Below are 18374 nucleotides of genomic sequence, written 5' to 3' on the forward strand. Positions count from 1 at the left end.
TCAGACTTTGTTTGATAGGTGTCATAACATGATAGTTTTAATTTACATTTCATTAATTATAATGCAATTGAAAATATTTGCAAGTGTTTTTAAGTTGTAGGGTTTTAGGCCACTTTTCTCTCCGGGAAAGCTTTTTCATGTGCTAAACCAATAGTTAATGGTTTGTTGGGTTTTTTTCTTACTGATTTATAAAAGCTGGCTAGACATTAAATTTTTTTTTATGTTTATTTTTGACACAGAGAGAGAGAGAGAGACAGAGCATGAGCAGGGGAGGGGTAGAGAGAGAGGGAGACATAGAATCCGAAACAGGCTCCAGGCTCTGAGCTGTCAGCACAGAGCCCGACGCGGGGCTCGAAGTCACGAACCGTGAGATCATGACCTGAGCCGAAGTCGGACGCTCAACCGACGGAGCCACCCAGGCGCCCCTAGAAGCTAGCTAGACATTAAAGGAATTAATCTTTTGTCATAAAAGCTACAGTCGTATTATGGAGGTTAACGTATGCTTTTGGACTTTTTAAAATAGCTAATAAAAGCTCGCCAAATTTGTTAGAGCAATTATGTGAAAGACTGGTCACGTAAACAATCGTACTAATTTGATCCACTTGAAATTATCGTTAACCTATCTGTGAGGTGGGTTGTTAGATCTTACCTGTAAAATATGAGGGGGTTGAATGAGACAGTCACTGGAATTCTTTTCAAATCATGATACTAATTTTCCTTTTTGTTGTTAAATCCTTGCAACCAAAGATATTGTACCCTCCAACACGTTGTTAATTTATCAAGACCTACCTAAGTCATTTCAATTAGGTAATATCTCAGCAAAAAAGCAAAAGCTTCCCTGAGATTATATATATATATATACATGTGTGTGTATATATATATATACACACACATGTATATATATATACATACATGTATATATATATGTGTATATATATATATATATACATACACACACATATATATATGTACATATACACACACACACACACACACACACACTACTTTAGTTATGGCAGCACTCTGAGTAGATGGTGGCAGCTTTTAAATCCACATAATTACCCCAAATCAATAAATATTTATGGAGTGGCTGTTATAAACACTATCCAAAACGCCACAATGAGTTCGAATGCATGCCACTTTGAGGATGAATCTAGAAGAATCCAATGTGTACACAACACACACACAACCTTGGGCTCTCAAAATGAGTTGACAAAAGCCTTAAACATGTGGTATACTAAGAATGGGATCTTATGTCAGACCATTAGAAGACATTTTTATCAATTCAGGTTTACTCAACACGACTGGAAAACCAAGTGGGAAATGTTCTGAAAGGAATCAAGTCAAGCATTGCGACGCCGATATCCACGTGTCCCAGTTTATTGCCGAACAGAATATAATCCAACCCAAGCCTTTCTCTAGTTTGCGTGAAAGGAAAATTAGCACAAAATACAAGTATGAAGAAAGTGTAATAGTTTAACCATGCACGGGTCATTCTTCTGTTTCAGGCAAGACCAAAATGCTGTTGCTATTAACAGTGGCCAGTTTGATATCTGCGCTTGGAACCACACATGGTTTCTTGGGAAAATTACACCCGACAAACCCCGAAGTGACTATGAATATTGTAAGTCACTGGGGGGGGAGGGGTAGGGAACCTATAGAACGAGGAGCTACCACCGTGACTTAGAATCACGGTGAGGTGAAGCCTTGACATGACCGATCAAGAGTAACTAACCATATCTGCTTACCAGATGCGTTTAAAAAGTCAACTAAAACTTAAAGCTGTGTTTTTCCTCCCCAGAGTCAGATGATCTCCTTCTGGGGATACCCAAATGAAGAGTATGAAGTTGTGACTGAGGATGGTTACGTCCTTGGGATCAACAGAATCCCTTATGGAAGGAAAAATTCAGAGAATAAAGGTATAACCCTGCCTCCCTCCCTTTTTCTCCCTTCCTCTTTCCCTCACACTTTTCTTCCTTTCATTCTTTCCTCCCCTCCTTCCTCCTTTCATTTCCTCCTAAGGACTTAATGAGTCTTGCTTGTTCTGGAAATGTAACGGTGATGAAACTTTACCTCCGGTCTTCAAAGAGATCACCATCAAGTCAATGAGATAGATACATGGACAGATGGTTACAATAATATGTGACACGTGCTAGGCATGTACAGAGAATATTAAACTAGACGTTCTGGCAAAGGTGTCTAACTGGGCTAGCAGAAGTCAAGAAAAACTTGCTCTGGAAACAATAATTAAGCTGAGTCCCGGAGATCAAGAAAAGTTAGCCAGAATGTGCGAGATGATTTGAGGCTCATTTCCTGAACAGATAAAGGTCATCTTTTTGGCTATTGCTGCCAAAAATTTATCTTTTTTCTCATTGCAAGAAAACGGTGAAGCACAAAAAAGAGTAAAATTCAGCAAGATCACCTATCACTTTACCACTCACAATCCACTTAAATTAACAACATGCTGAATTTCCTCAGAATATAAGTTTTTCAATGGCTTTTGAGATAGAATTGGCATCCAATAAATGGCACATATTTAAAGTGCACAATTCGATGTGGCTTGTCACTTGAGTAACTGTCACCGTGATTAAGATAATATATTCAAATGGTCAACTCAGTCAAGCAAACGTATTGCATTCTTGTCCTACGAAAGCCTAGTTCTGTCTTCGTGTTTATCTGAGAATAAGGGATGAGTTTATAAAGCTTGAATACACTTTTCTCCCTTAGGCCGGAGACCTGTTGTGTTTTTGCAGCACGGTTTGCTCGCGTCAGCCACAAACTGGATTTCCAACCTTCCCAACAACAGCCTGGCCTTCCTTCTGGCCGATGCTGGTTATGACGTGTGGCTGGGGAACAGCAGGGGGAACACCTGGGCCAGGAAAAACCTATACTACTCTCCAGACTCAGTTGAATTCTGGACTTTCAGGTAAAGAAAAGGGACAATTAAAAATAAATACTGAGTTTAGAAAGCATGGGTGGTCGCGTGCGTGTGTATTCCAACCCAGTCCTATTGTTTTTTAAATTTTTAAGTGTTTATTTATTTTTTGAGAGACAGAGGGAGGGAGAGAGAGACAGAGCATGACTAGGGGAGGGGCAGAGAGGGAGAGGGAGACACAGAGTCCGAAGCAGGCTCCAGGCTCCGAGCCGTCAGCACAGAGTCCGGCATGGGTCTTGAACCCACGAACCTCGAGATCATGACCCGAGCCAAAGTTGGACCCTGAGCCGACTGAGCCACCCAGGCGCCCCCAACCCAGTCCTATTTTAGCCTGTTATCCTCCAAGTGGGATAAAAGCAAGTCATTCGTATCCTAATCCCTTTTTGGTTTCTTCCATGCACCTCCCTGCAAGGGTAGCTTTCCCCCCACACTTTCTGTAGATCTCAGCACCATTATTCGCAGATTCCCTGAATACGCTTTTCCAAATGGAATGAGCAAAGCAACCTGAAACAAGAACATTCACTGCCCTCATCAGATTCCCAAAGGAGCATCCGCAGAGATCCGGGAGGATGTTAAAACTCAGTGGGAGATTCAAGAACCTGGGAGATTCAAGGCTGAGGCGGGGGAGGGAGAGAGTAAAGATCGGGGACACTGTGGAAAGATTTGCACAGGTTTCTGATCTCCGGCCCTCTAGGGCCTCGTCCCTGGAAATTGCAGATAAAAGGGGGAAACAGCAGAGATTTCTGTGATGATGCTGAGTTACAGAAGTGCTCTGAGGGTTCCAGGGCCTGAGAGGAAGCCCGTGACTCCTGAGTGATGAGGAAGAGAGACAGGACGGGAGATGACAGATGCTGAAGAGGGCCGGGTCAGGCCAGCTACAAGGGTCATGCTGAGGGAACTCGTCTGAGTGCAATGAGAAGCCACCAGAAAGTCTCCAACAACGGAGTGGCATAATCTCCGTTTGCATTTCCTTTTCTTTTTTATTTTATTTTATTTTATTTTTTAATTTTAACGTTTATTTATTTTTGAGACAGAGAGAGACAGAGCATGAACAGGGGAGGGGCAGAGAGAGAGGGAGACACAGAATCTGAAACAGGCTCCAGGCTCTGAGCGGTCAGCACAGAGCCTGACACGGGGCTCGAACTCATGGACCGTGAGATCATGACCTGAGCCGAAGTCGGACGCTCAACCGACCGAGCCACCCAGGCGCCCCTCCTTTTCTTTTTTAAATGTTTATTTTTGAGAGAGAGAGAGAGAGAGAGAGGATGAGCAGGGGCCGAGGGCAGAGAGAGAGGGAGACACAGAATCCCAAGCAGGCTCCAGGCTCCCAGCTGTCAGCACAGAGCCCTAAGTGGGGCTCAAACTCATGTACCACGAGATCATGACCTGAGCCGAAGTGGGACGCTTAACCGACTGAGCCACCCAGGCGCCCCTCCCCATCTGCACTTTCAAAAGCTCACTCTGGCTCATCCGTGGAGAGTAAAATAGAGGAAGATACGATTCACCTGATCAGGCACTGGAACACTGCATACAAAGGATTATTAAATCTGACTTTCATTTTTAGGTATAGGAATAATCCCCATCTGCAGATGCTACCTTGTTTGGATTAAACTGCAGCTGTAACGCTGTGCCTCAGAAATGATGCCATCTGTTTATAAGAAGCCGCCCTTCCAGAGCACCTAATGCTAATGGTCTATCAGCATTAGCTAATGGTCTATCAGCAGCAATGCTTAGAGAACCTAGTTTTCTGTTTCTCTAAGAGAGGCTTAGCTATAAATATGCTCGACTCTTAGAAATTATAGCAAGGAAACGCATGTCGTTTCATTTTTATTTTTTTTCTTGCAGTTTTGATGAAATGGCTAAATACGACCTTCCAGCCACAATTGACTTCATTTTAAAGAAAACTGGACAGGATCAGCTCCGCTACGTTGGCCATTCCCAGGGCACCACGATTGGTAGGTAAAAGGGTTCCTATAGACCTCCTTCCAGCGGTGGGGCAGGCATATTGGCCATTTGCTGATCGTTTTCCATTCATTCTATGATGTAATGGCCACAACAACCCACCCAGTGACAAGGGAACAATTATTATTCCTATCGTATGTATGGGGAAGCAAAACAGGAGGGTAAATCATTTGTGCACACGTAACACAGGTGCAGCACAGAGGGTGACTCAGATACTAGCTCGGGCCATCTGACGGCCAAGCCCACGCTCAGAGACATGGCTTCACACGGCCTCTGGACCGAACTTACTCCATCCATTCAACCGCATTTATGGAGCACCAGCCATGTGTCCTAAGAATACAGCAATAAATGAAGTACATTAAAATTTCCATCTTTGTACTGCATATACTCTAGTGGGGAGGCAGAGAAGGTAACAAGGATCAAAAAAGTAAAATAGGAGTGCCTGAGTGGCTCAGTAGGTTCAGCATCAGACTCTTGACTTCCGCTCAGGTCATGATCTCCTGGTTTGTGAGTCTGAGCCCCCACGACGGGCTCCGTGATGACAGCGTGGAGCCTGCTTGGGATTCTCTCTCTCTCCCTCTCTCTTTGCCCCTCCCCTGCTCATGCTCTCTCTGAAAATAAATAAACTTAAAAAGAATTCTTTTTAAGAGAGTAGATAGGTAATAGTAATGTTACGGGAAACAAATAAATCGGGAAAACCTCTCAGGGAGCATTAGAGGGGATTCAGCGAGTTTAGAGAAAACCACCAGCACTCTCAGAGTAGAGGTCAGGGTCTGAGCCGTGTGTATACCTGAAAGACTGATGTTCCGGGAGGAAAGGAGGACAAGAGCAAAGGCTCTGAGGCTGCAGCGTGTTCAAGGAACGGCAACGAGGCAACGCATTGTGTAGCTGAACCAGATAGAGAGACAGCGAGAGACGAGATGGAGGGGTGGGATGTGGCTTGAGGAGGGCAGACTGTTCAGGGCTTTTTAATGTTTATTTATTTTTGAAGTGGGGAAGGGGCAGAGAGAGGGAGACACAGAATCCGAAGCAGGCTCCAGGCTCCAAGCTTTCAGAACAGAGCCTGACGCGGGGCTCGAATTCACGCACTGTGAGATCATGACCTGAGCAGAAGCTGGACTCCTAACCGACTGAGCCACCCAGGCGCCCCAGGGCTTTTTGACTGTTGCACGGATTTCAGCTTTTACTCTGAGTGAACAGGGAAACCACAGAGTTTTGAAGAGAGGAGTTCTAGCATCTGACCTCAGGATCCTCAACAGGATGGGAAGGTACAGGGTCCTGTGAAAAGGATCCCTCCAGCTGCTGATGGAGAACTGGGTTAGGGAACCCAGCTAGAGGACCCTTAGAGAAACCCACCCGCCTGAGACTTGACAGTGACCTGGCTGAGGGTAGGGAGCTGTGGTGCACGGTTAGTTTCCAGATATTTTCTGGAGGGGCAACCTATAGGACTTGCCTCCACAGTGGATATGGGGTGTGAGAGAAAGAGAGGAGTCAAGAATGACACCGGGATTTGTGACCTGAGCACCTGGAGTCATGGTGACACCTAACCCCCAATGGCAAAGGCTGTGAGAAGGGCTGATATGGCACCAGGGAACAGGGGCTGCATTCTCTAGCTGCTGACTCTTAGATACCTGTCGGAGATTTCAGTGCAGGGCCAAGCAGTCGAGTAATGATACAAACCTGGGGTTCAGGGGAGAGGACTGGACTGAAAACACAAAATGTACATGAGACAGGATGCAAAGGAGTGAGGTCAGACAGGAAAGAGGAGGTGTCCCCCGACTAAGGCCTGGGCCGCTCTTAATCCGGAAGATGAGAGGGAACCAGAAAATGATCCTGGGAAGTGATGGTGACAATAGCCCGGAGGGAAGCCAGGAGTGCCTGGTGTTCTGGAAGTCAAGAGGAGAATGTGTTTTAAGGAGAAGGTGGTCAACCGTGGAAGAGGCTGTTGAGGAGTCAGGTGAAAGGAAGTCTGAGAAGGGACCATTGCACTTGGCAGCAGGAGAGGTGACCTTCCTAAGAGCAACCTCAGAGGAGTGGCTGGGATGTGAGCATCTAGTGAGTTCAAGAGCGCATGAGAGAAAGCCAGACAGGGAAGGGAAAGGGCGGAAGTGAAAGGGGGCGGAATAACAGTGTGTTTTTACGCTAGTCCCCACTCTTGGCTGATGGCCTGAGCCCGTGCCATGATTCGAAGTGATCGGAACGTCCGTGTCTAGACACAGATGCGAGGAAGTCGATGAAGTTGGCAGTGGGCGCTCATGGGAATCCTCTTTCGACTGCTTGCTCTCCTACAGCACGGATCTCCCTTAGAGAATTTGTGACAGAGAAAGAGGTCTGAAGAAGAGCTTCTGGGTGTCCTTTGTCATTGTGGCATACAGCATGTTTCCAAGGAGATGAGGATTCGTATTCGAGACGTGTACATAAACACTGCTCGAGCGAAGGCCAGAAAGGCGGGCGTAGCAGGGGAAGAAGCTGGGACGTGATGCAGTCCCCAAAAAGTCCTCAGCGCACTCTGTCTGGGATGGCTTTTCAGAGTCTTTGAGCGAGACGAGGTGGCTGGGCCTTTTTACCCACCTGTTGGCCAGCCATTCAATGCAGGCTGCCCTGGGAAGAGATTCTGTTGAATTCTTTGCGAACCCTGGGTTGTCTTGAGCAAAAGCAAAATGAGAGAGGAGCCACTGGGGTTGAATAAATGCCTCAGACGTGTAAGGAATCCAGGCAGGGCAGCACAGCATCAGACCCACATGGCCCATAATCGACTCACACGCCTCTGTCAAAGAGTAGCAGGTGCTCTAGATTACCAAAACTTCACCCCTTTAGTCTCCAAAACCACACAAAAATCCCATCATTTGGAGGGAAATCTGCCTTTGACTCATGACACACTTCTGCCTTTTTTTTTAATGTTTTCTTTCTTTTTGGGGGGGTGGAATGAGTGGGGAGGGGCAGAGAGAGAGGAGGACACAGGATGCAAAGCAGGTGCTGCACTGACAGCAAAAAGCCCGACGCGGGGCTCGAACTCACGAACCGTGAGATCATGGCCTGAGCTGAAGTCAGACGCTCAGCAGCTGAGCCACCCAGGCGCCCCTACACTGCTGCTTTTTTGAATAGTACACACCGAACAGAGTTTAACCTTTTCTCGATGATCTTGGGTCCTAAAATTATTGCCTTGAGATACACTGCAACAGTGTCCTTAGGATTTGTTGAGATAGGACTGACACTAAATAACTCCCAATGACCACTCTTTGGAGTCAACTGAATTAAATGGGATCATTCTTCTTTCTTACGAATGGATATCTTATCATTGCTGTCACCCCACTCCTGTTCTTCTGGAAGGTGTTTCTAATCTTCTTTGTACTGGGAAGTTAGATAAGCACCCTTGTTAGAATTGCGCGTAAAATAGGATTGTTCATTCTGAGCCAGCAAGTGTATTCTGAGAAGTCACCTGTCTTGACAGTGTGGGGACCTACTGATACCCATGCGGGTTCTTCACGTGTGATTCTTGCTTTCTCTGGGTGATATGCTGGTTGTGATCTGCAGAGTTAGGCAATCAAGTAAAGAATCCCGTAATAAATGTAGTCTTCTTGAAAGACCATTCTTCCTCAAGTAAAATTAGGCTGTATATTACATAGGTGACGTAAGTGTCTACATTTGAAACTTTTTTTTTCCTCAGGCTATTCTTGTGTCTAAAAAAAACCCGTTATTAACTGTGGGGAGAGGTTATCCTATGTAGTTTGACTGTATAGAATTTAGCTCAATAACTATTTGGTCACATCCTAGTCTACCAATATGCTACTGTTCATAAAATCAGTTAATTACAGACAGGAGCTGAGTATATTTACCGTGTGTAGACGTTTGAATTATGTTGGCTACTCACTTGTCCAGCATTTACGATATGCCTCGTGTCCTGGTAAATACCTTCTATAATTCACCTCACTTGGTTCCTAAAAAACCTAATGAAGTACTCATTATTATCCCCATATTTCAGATGAGAAAACTGGGGCTCTTAGTTTTAGGTGACTCCTCCAAGGTCACAAAGCCAGTAAACCACAGAACTGGGATTCAAATCCTGTTTGGTCAGATTTCAAACCTGTGCTTTTAATCTTCCCACTTACATACCCTACTCATCTGCAATGCTAATGATCTCCCTGAGATGACATGAATTTGAACTTATCAAAATCCTTACATTGTATACATCGCTTTTGTCACCATTTGATTAACCTGAAGTTAGCCTATTTTCGAAAGTCAGATAAAAGAATTTATTATGACTTTTGAAAAGTTCTAGCCTCATGTTCCCAGACAGTCTATGAGAAGAAAACAAATCTATGAAAATCTGATCGCTCTGAGCAAGCAGAGATGGTCAGTGTCTCAGGTTGTCGCTCTTAGTAAATGGCACTTGGAGTAAATCCAAAATAATGTCACGCTTGTAACACACGCGTGCACACACGCGTGGACCTTCTTCGCCAATTCCTTGTTCTATTTCAGGTTTTATTGCCTTCTCTACCAATCCCAAGCTGGCTAAGAAAATAAAAACTTTTTATGCGCTGGCTCCTGTGGCCACTGTCAAGTACACCAAGACCCTGTTAAACAAGCTCATGCTTCTTCCATCATTCCTCTTCAAGGTATGTGATTCTCTTTAATTGAATCTAAGAAAACAAATCGCCCCCTGGGTTTCAGAGTGATGCAGACAGAACAAAATCCCCTGGGGTGGTTTCCAATCACGTTTTCACCCAGGAGTGGGGAGGGACGCATGCGCGTTTTATTCCTTGTGCGCAGACGTGGTTTATTCCTTGTGCGCGCGTGTGTATTATTTCTCGGCTAGCACCGACCGCAGTTGAGTCCCCGCTGAGCCGCTGAGATCCCCGTTTGTTTCCGCGTGTTCCTTTACTCTCCGAGGGTTAGCAACTCCGGGAGTGTGGGTGCTCCCTCAGAGACGTTCGGTTTCCTTCAACCTGTGTGAAAGCCGCGATTCCACACCAGGGCGGGGAAGGGGAAATAAGAACAAAACCACACAGTCAAAAGAAGAAGCATAAACTACCCATCGCGGAGAAAACCAGGAAGAGGAAGCGTAGAAAACAAAGGGAAGGGGAGGGAAAAGGAAGAAGAGCGGAAGAAGGCAACACCTGGCGAGGCCAGGACCTTGAGGCCCTTCATCAAATGCCCTTGGCTTTCCAACGCTTTTCCTAAGAGTTTCCTCCTTTAGTGGGGTTCCAGAGGACTGGAGCATGGGTCGCAATGAACAGAAGTGCCTTGTATAGGCGCCTACAGGGGAGGGAATTCGTAATCTTGTTCTTCCTACACTTAATCCCCTCCTTCTCCCCCCTGCAGAAACCAACGCTCACATACGCAGACACAACATCCTTTAGAACAGTTTTACATCAGGCTGTAAAAAGTCATGATGCTATTTCCTCCTGCAGTTTTGTACTATTCATTTCTTTTCACTCTGAACGAACATGTGTGTGTATGTCGCAAGCCTAAGCGACTTTACCTCCAAACTACATCTGTAAAGCTTCTATTCAGAATGTGCAAAATCGTAATGACCTTGAGTATAATTACTGGCTGCTTTGATGCAGACATTTATTACCTCCTTGTGCTCTGAGGCTCTGATAGGCGATGTGGACAGATGGTTTTAAAATAATAATAAAAAGCACTAGACCTTAAGTCAGGGGCTTGAGGCTTGGGTCAGGATTCTAGCTATAATCCGGTTCTACTTAGCACAAGCCCCTGACTCTTTATTAGCCTCCTGTTTCCTCATGCAGCCTTCTTCTTTCCTCAAGAAGACTTGAAGCAAATCTTTCAATTGTCTTTCAACCCATGCAGTCCTGGCTTCGTTGTCTTTCCAAAGGCTTTGCTGAAAATATGGCTGAGTCACCATTTCCGCTCCTGATCTTTTCATGTTTTATTGCTGAAATCACGTATCTCGGCACTTAATTATGACATTCTGCCACATTGTTTTATGATCTTATTTCATAACGCTTAGTAGCCCAACTAGACTATAATTCTTTGTGTCTTATACTTCTCAGCAGCCAGTACATTTCTCGGTGGAACCATAAATACTCAGTATGGAGCATCGGCCCTATCCCCTCCACAACTATGTTGTGGGAATAAAGTGAGAAAAAGTTTTCAAGATTCCTAAAACAACATAAGATGAAAATCCCATCAGCCTAGTCACACCTATACCAGGAAACAAGACAAATTAATGCGTCTTTTCTGCAGCTTAATTTTTGGAAACTTCTAACGATGCTTTTGTTTTTCAGATGGTATTCGGGAACAAAATATTCTACCCACACCACTTTTTCGATCAATTTCTTGCCACTGAAGTGTGCTCCCGCGAGATGGTGGACCTCCTCTGTAGCAACACCTTATTTATCATTTGTGGATTTGACACTAGTAACTTGAATATGGTTTGTATGCATTGACATTTCTTTTTTTTTTTTTTTGCATTGACATTTCTATTCTGAAGATTTTGAGCAACACTTTGATGACTTGTCCTACCATCACTTAGAAATGATCATTCAGGGGCGCCTGGGGGGCTCAGTCGGTTATGCGTCCGACTTTGGCTCAGGTCATGATCTCGTGGTCCGTGGGTTCCAGCCTCGTGTCGGGCTCTGTGCTGACAGCTCAGAACCTGAAGCCTGCTTTGGATTCTGTGTCTCCTTCTCTCTCTCTGCCCCTCCCCTGCTTGCGCTCTGTCTCTCTCGCTCTCTTCAAAATAAACATTACACAAAAAAATTTTTTTTAAAGAAATGATCATTGAAACAGCCAAGAATAGCTTCAGAACTGTGTCCCGGCCATGTAGCTCAGCCCAAGGGAAGTCACACCGTTGCTCCCAGTTTTGTTCCCTTCAGCTCCCTGCTGTCACCCAAGGGCCCCCTAAAGTAAACAGCAGGTAGAAAAAATAGTAGATGGTGAGCACTACTCACTTTTGACCACCTGAATAATTGGCATCATATTTAAATTCTGTGAGGGGAGGCATTGAGCCATGTTTTGGCAGGCTTCTCTGTAGGAAAACAATGCCTAGGCATTGAATAAATGTTCTTTATAAATATTCTTAATGCTAGGGCACCTGGGTGGCTCAGGGGGTTGAGCGTCTGACTCTTGATTTCCATTCAGGTCACAATACAACAGTTCATGGGATTGAGCCCCATGTTGGGGCTCAATAAATAAACTTTAACAACAACAACAAAAAACTCATTTCATAGAAATTATGTTAGCGCTCGTCCACACTCTTTATCTGCTATTTCACTTGCTTTGCCTTGGGTAGGGGTTTTAAAGTTTATTTATTTTGAGAGAGAGAGAGAGAGCATGAGTGGGGAAAGGGCAGAGAGAGAGGGAGAGAGAGAATCCAATGCGGGCTCGAACTCATGAACCGTGAGATCATGACCTGACTGAAATCAACAGTCCAACGCTTAACTGACTGAGCCAACCATGTGCCCCAGATTGGGGTTTTAAGACTGCAAAATGCAGAATCAAAAGTAGTTAAGAGTATGGAGTCAAGCTAAGAGGCTAAATTCAAATCCTGTTTTTGGAGCTGACTTACACTCATCTTCTTGGTTTGCTTTTCCACAAAATGTACCATTGTGGAGATTAAATGAACTAATATGTGGAAGACATACAGAACATAGTTCAAAGCACATCACTCATAGCAATAGCACGTTTTGCTAGTGATACTATTATATATCGACAATTCTCCTCACTCAAAATTGTCAGTTTAGTTACATACCCTTGAGCACCTAAAAAAAAAAAAAAACAAAAACACCAAGTACACTGATAAGACGATATAATTCTACCTACAGGTACCTACTCACTAAACAACGTTTATTGGAGGCACTACTAAGGGTTGTAGCTACTGGGAACACAATGGTGAAAAGACAGATATGTTCCCTCCGTCATGGAAATCAAGGACATTCAGGTCTTTTTCTCAGTGTTAGTCAGAATCTGTAGATATTTTAAAATATATACGAACAAAGGGAACGTTCCTTAGTTCCTATTTTTGATGGTAAATACAAGTCTCATCCTTCTCCCTTGAAAGGGAGTCACTCTCTTTGGCTCTGGGAATGTCTGCCATTTTGTAGGTGGAGCTCAACAGAGTAGTCTACCTTTACCACACCAAGAAAAGGCAGACCAAATTACTGGGTTCCATCCATAAAAGCCTTATGAGAAAAAAAATAATAAAATAGATACATGAGGAGGCAATTAGAGAGTTCATCCTCTGCATGAAAATTATGTGAAGAGATACTTCGTTCCCCTATGAAGATGGTCAATTTGTTTGATCCTATCCATGGTCTTGGATACAGTGGAATTAAGACCCACTATGAACTAATCTATGCAAGATGAGATGGGGATTTCAGTTTGTTGTCCGGGGTCTGACCAAGGACACTGATAAGACAGCAGGATGGCATAGAGATTATAAATGTACCATATATGTATACTGACTATCACATATATGGCGTATACATACATACGTCTAGATATATATACATATATAGGTCTGTAGAGCAAGAGGCTTGTGCATGGACGTTACATTTACTGCACTCCGGCACCGGGTAGGGAAGAATGAAGAGCTGAGACGTTAGAGAGCTAGATTAAAGTCCCTGGCTCCACCCTGATACAAACCATGTGACATTGGCCATTTCTCGAAACTTCTTGGGAAGTCTTCTCATGGAGTAGCCACTGACCAAACAAACTGGCTCCTGCAATTGCCCCTTGCAAACTCTAAACTGGCATACAGCTGTGTTGCTCCTATCTTTCGGGTAAACCCTGCCCTTAAACACCTGACCTGGATCAGAACAATTTCAGTCTTAGGCTATTTTTAAGAAACCAAATATACATCGGTGTCTGTGTGTCTGTGTTTGCTTTCTAGAGTCGCTTGGATGTGTATCTGTCACATAATCCAGCAGGAACGTCGGTTCAAAACGTCCTCCACTGGTCCCAGGTATCATTTCTCAAATACTATTAAAACTTCTGTTGTGTGCCCGAACCCCTGGCACTTTACCCAAAGCACATTCATTTTTTTTTTTTTTTTAGTGTTTATTTTTATTTTTGAGACAGAGAGACAGAGCATGGGCAAAGGAGGGGCAGAGAGAAGGAGAGACACAGAATCCAAAGCAGGCTCCAGGCTCTGATCTGTCCGCACAGAGCCTGATGGGTGTCAAACCCACGAGCCACGAGATCATGACCTGAGCCGAAGTCGGACGCTTAACCGACTGAGCCACCCAGACGCCCCCCTAAAGCACACTCTTAAGATAGTCTGTCATATGGTCCTGGAAGAGAATTTTTCTGCCATGTGGCTAGTTGCTGATAATAGCTATCAATCCATGTGAACGGAAATCCTCTGAAAACAATCACTTTTGGGAGCAAAGAAATGAATGATTTTTAGGACGTGGCATGCAAGAAAAAAATATTTCAAGCAAAGCTACATTTAAATTTGCATAGATATCTTATCCTAGATGATGAACAGTCTTGGTTTTTTGGAAGGAGAAGAAGGTTTTTCAATAACTGTTTACATTGGAAGTAAACTTCCTAGAAAGCTTTGATTTTCACACAGTGAGGAGAGTTTTTATTTCTTTGTATTCTTAATTTCTCTCCATTAGGCTGTCAAGTCTGGGAAATTCCAAGCTTTTGACTGGGGAAGTCCGGTTCAGAACATGATTCACTTTCGTCAGGTAAGCTTCTTGAAGTTAGAATTATTCACATTTTGAAAGACAAAGATATAAAAGGTTTGAGATGACATTACAATAATCATGCATACACTTTCCAAAGGAGTGTTAGTGCCCAGACTCATCCTTAAGGAAATTAGAAAGTGGACGATAATTTCCTTAGAATCCTGTCATCAGACCAGACATCGCGCCGTGAACTCCTGCTCCAGTGGCTGCGCTCAGGGTACCGCACCACCACGTGCGAGGAACGTTCTAGAACGCATCACCCCTCACCCTCTTGCACAGACTTGCCCTGGATCCTACACCCCAGCACACAGTTCCCTCCTTCCGGAAATGCAATTCTCTGATACGACAAGCCAATAATTGGAGCGGCTTGCGAGATAAAGCTGAAATTTCTGGTCTTCTTACACAACACCCTTTCCTTTGTCGAAAGCCAGAGAAGTGATTCCACCATATTCCAGATGGAAGATGTTAGGGTGGCATGTTGGCAGGTCAAGGCTGAGATACCTGTCAGCAGGCAGGGGCTTTGTCTAAAGGCAGGCACACTGGCCACCCCTTGCACTCGCTGCAGCACAGAGAAGCCAAGCTTTGGAGTCCATCCTATCTGGGGCCCATAAGCGTTCAGATAGAAATTTCTTCGTCTCTCCACCCAGATGTGGAATGAGACAATGTCTTCCAGCCCTCAGCGCAGGGTGCACCCTCAGACCATCACTGGCCAAATTTGAACAGGAGAGCCACCCTGCAGTTTTGGTAATCCTCTCCCCTTCCTTCTGACCCCACCCCAAATTTTCTACCCAAGTATTGGCGGGGAGCCTCCTGATTTCCATCTGCTTCCATGACTCAATGTTTAGAAGGGATTTCTATCTCTTCACCACAATATCGTATGTGTAGAGAAGATGCCTCCTGCTTTTGTGCCATTTTCAATGTCTTTAAAGAGGGTTTTCTCACAACACCATCAGATCAAGCATTGTTGAGATGCCTTTTCCCCGACCATCACCTCCACAAGGCCCCACAACACAGACTTGCTTTGCATCTACCTTTCTACTGGGCTGTACCTACCAGCAGTCCCAGGTACCCATCTGGGAGGACCTGGAACACCAAGTCCCAAGCGCACCCTCCCCCCCCCCCCCAGCCAAGCCTGAAATAGCACAGGATGGTCTTCCACTGAGGCAGTGACACTAATTTAAGAGCCAGAAGCCAGCATCTAATAAACCCTTTGAACAGTGGAACATGAATAAAGGAAAGTAGATTTATTATTACGGATATTCTCTATACTACTCTTTTCTTCACTCTAATAAAGTGTTAAAATACTGTGAACAATTATACATGATTCGTTATTTTGCTATGACAAGTTGGCTATTCTATAAGGTGAGAATATAGAAAAATTTAGTATATTGGATAGTATTCTTGAGAACATGATCGGAAAAAACCAACAAAATTCTCTGTTGATAGTGGTGAAATTGGTAATGGTTTGCTTATTTCCTTGTCCTGCTTTATTAACCTTTTTAAAATGTGTGTGTAAATGGTGATTTTCTAGAAATGCAAATGGGGCTGATGATAGCTTTTATCACAATTTGATCCAATATTTAGTAAAATCAGGTAAGTATTCAACAAATACAACCCCTTCACTGAACTGACTGACCTACCCACTGACCCTACTGATACATCAATACGAAGCCAAAATAAACGACTCAAGACATTTCAAGATCATATTTTAGAGGGTCTGGGTAGAAACAGTCAATTACAGTTAGAATCCAGTCAAATCCACTTCCTTTCGCTTGGGTAGAAATCTAAATTTTTAATTTGTAAGAATTGTTATCTACAGCCTTGCTATTCAAGGCCATGGTCCAGGACCAACAGTGTCAGCATCACCTAGGAATGCAGAATCCTGGCCCTTCCCCCAGATCAGAATCTTCATATTAACAAGATCCACAGGTGATTTACAGGCCTGTTAGAGTTTAAGAAGCACTGACCCAAAACATATTGCATCTACTTTGCGCTGTGGATAAGGGTGACTTTCTCTGAGCAATGACTGTTAAGAATTCTTCTTAAAAAACTAGGTCATGCCATTTGCAAAACATGGATGAAACCTGAGGGCTTGATACTAAGTCAACTAAGTCAGACAGAGGAGGATACGTAGTGTATAATCTCACTTCCATGTGGGATCTAAAAACAAAAACAGCAGCTGAGTTCATAGATACCGAGAACAGTTGGTAGTTGGCAGAGGTGAGGGGTACGGGGTTGGTAAAATGGCTGACGGTGGTCAAAAGGTACAAACTCCCAGTTCACACAACAAGTAAGTCCTGAGGGTGTCACGTACAGCATGGTGACTGTAATGAACAATACCGTATTGCGTGTTTGAAAGTTGCCAAGAAAGTAGATCTTGAAAGTTCTCATCACAAGAAAATAAATGGCGACTGTGTGTGGTGGTGGACATTAACTACACTTATTGTGGCAATCGTTTCATGATATGTGCATATTTTAAATCATTATGTTGTACACCTGAAGTTAATATAATGTTCTAAGTCAATTATACTTCAATAAAATATCTAGGTCGGCTAATGTTACATATATATATGTGTGTGTGTATATATATATATACGTATATATATATGTGTATATATATGTATATATATGTATGTATATATATATATGTCTGTGTGTGTATACACATATATACACACACATACGTATATTATATATTAAATAATATATAAATATATTATTATATATTAAATATGTAAATATATATTAATCTAGCCAAGGAATAAGTATTTAAAGTGCAGCTACCTACAAAACTGAGATTCTTTCTGTCTTGCATTTTAGCCCACACCCCCCTACTACAACCTGACGGACATGCACGTCCCGATTGCGGTGTGGAATGGTGGCAATGACTTGTTGGCAGACCCTGAAGATGTGGACCTTCTGCTTTCCAAACTCCCCAATCTCATTTACCACAGGAAGATTCCTCCTTACAATCACTTGGACTTTATCTGGGCCATGGATGCCCCTCAAGTAATTTACAACGAAATCATTTCTATGATGGGAGAAGATAATAAGTAGTTCTAGATTAAAAGAATTATCCGTTTATTTTTCCAAAATTAATTTCTTCTCTCACACATGGTTCTCTATAATGCTTTGGGATACGGTGATTCTCCCCGTAATTTTGATTTTAGAAATATATTCGCATCAATAATCTTTCCGTTTATTGTTTTGGATTTAAAATAATTTTAAGGGGCACCTGGGTGGCTCAGTCGGTTAATCGTCTGACTCTTGATTTCAGCTTGAGGTCACGATCTCACCGTTCATTAGTTCAAGCCCTGCATCGGGCTCTACGCTGACAGTGCAGAGCCTGCTTGGGATGTTCTCTCTCTCCCTCTCTCTCTGCCTCTCCCCTCCTCTCTCTCTCTCTCTCTCTCAAAATAAATAAAGGAAAAAATAAACGAATAAAATAATTAAAAAAATTTTTTGTGCTTAACATGGGGTGCAGAAACTCTTGAAAGAACAGATTCCTGGAGAGGCGAAACGTCTCTTCCGGCCTTCCCATTCCATGCATCTGCTAGACCCAACCTAGAGCATGAGACACGAGTGGTGAGTGTTGCCAAGAGATGGTCCAGGGATGGAACACTGATGCCCCCCATGCGTGCATGAGATCGAGTACCCGTGTGCATCGCCTTCTATGGCCTACGACCGCTGCAGCCCATTCTCTCCCTCTCCGCTGCATATCACGTGCTGTTTTGCGTATTTACCTCCATGAAATGGCAAAGCAAGCTATAAGCTCAATCAAAGTCAGCTCACTCTCACTTCCTAGAGGGAAGAGACCA

General features: G+C 43.8%; 1 protein-coding gene across 2 annotated transcripts; it reads left to right on the forward strand.

Moving 5' to 3' along the window:
• Positions 1–1501: 1501 nt before the first annotated feature.
• Positions 1502–17613, forward strand: LIPF (lipase F, gastric type). Of its 2 annotated transcripts, none has more exons than XM_047088752.1 (9): positions 1502–1624; positions 1802–1919; positions 2728–2926; positions 4781–4890; positions 9377–9513; positions 11149–11295; positions 13755–13826; positions 14485–14556; positions 17377–17613. In XM_047088752.1, exons 1-9 carry the CDS (start codon positions 1520–1522, stop codon positions 17611–17613), a joined length of 1197 nt encoding a protein of 398 aa, XP_046944708.1. In that variant the 5' UTR covers positions 1502–1519. The 2 variants fall into 2 exon arrangements, with proteins under 2 accessions (XP_046944708.1, XP_046944709.1); XM_047088753.1 differs by having other exon boundaries at positions 1802–1916; positions 2824–2926.
• Positions 17614–18374: the final 761 nt, after the last annotated feature.

The sequence above is a fragment of the Lynx rufus genome, unplaced genomic scaffold (assembly GCF_022079265.1).
Source record: "Lynx rufus isolate CCGP_SWC_20201006 ecotype Redwood Valley unplaced genomic scaffold, mLynRuf1.p SCAF_25, whole genome shotgun sequence".
NCBI lineage: Eukaryota > Metazoa > Chordata > Mammalia > Carnivora > Felidae > Lynx > Lynx rufus.

Bases quoted from the DNA above. Each gene is read 5' to 3' on its own strand.
- LIPF (XM_047088752.1), top strand. From the start codon at position 1,520: ATGCTGTTGCTATTAACAGTGGCCAGTTTGATATCTGCGCTTGGAACC. The intron at 9,514-11,148 runs GTATGTGATTCT...TTTGTTTTTCAG, and splicing joins TTCCATCATTCCTCTTCAAG to ATGGTATTCGGGAACAAAAT. The intron at 11,296-13,754 runs GTTTGTATGCAT...TTTGCTTTCTAG, and splicing joins ACACTAGTAACTTGAATATG to AGTCGCTTGGATGTGTATCT.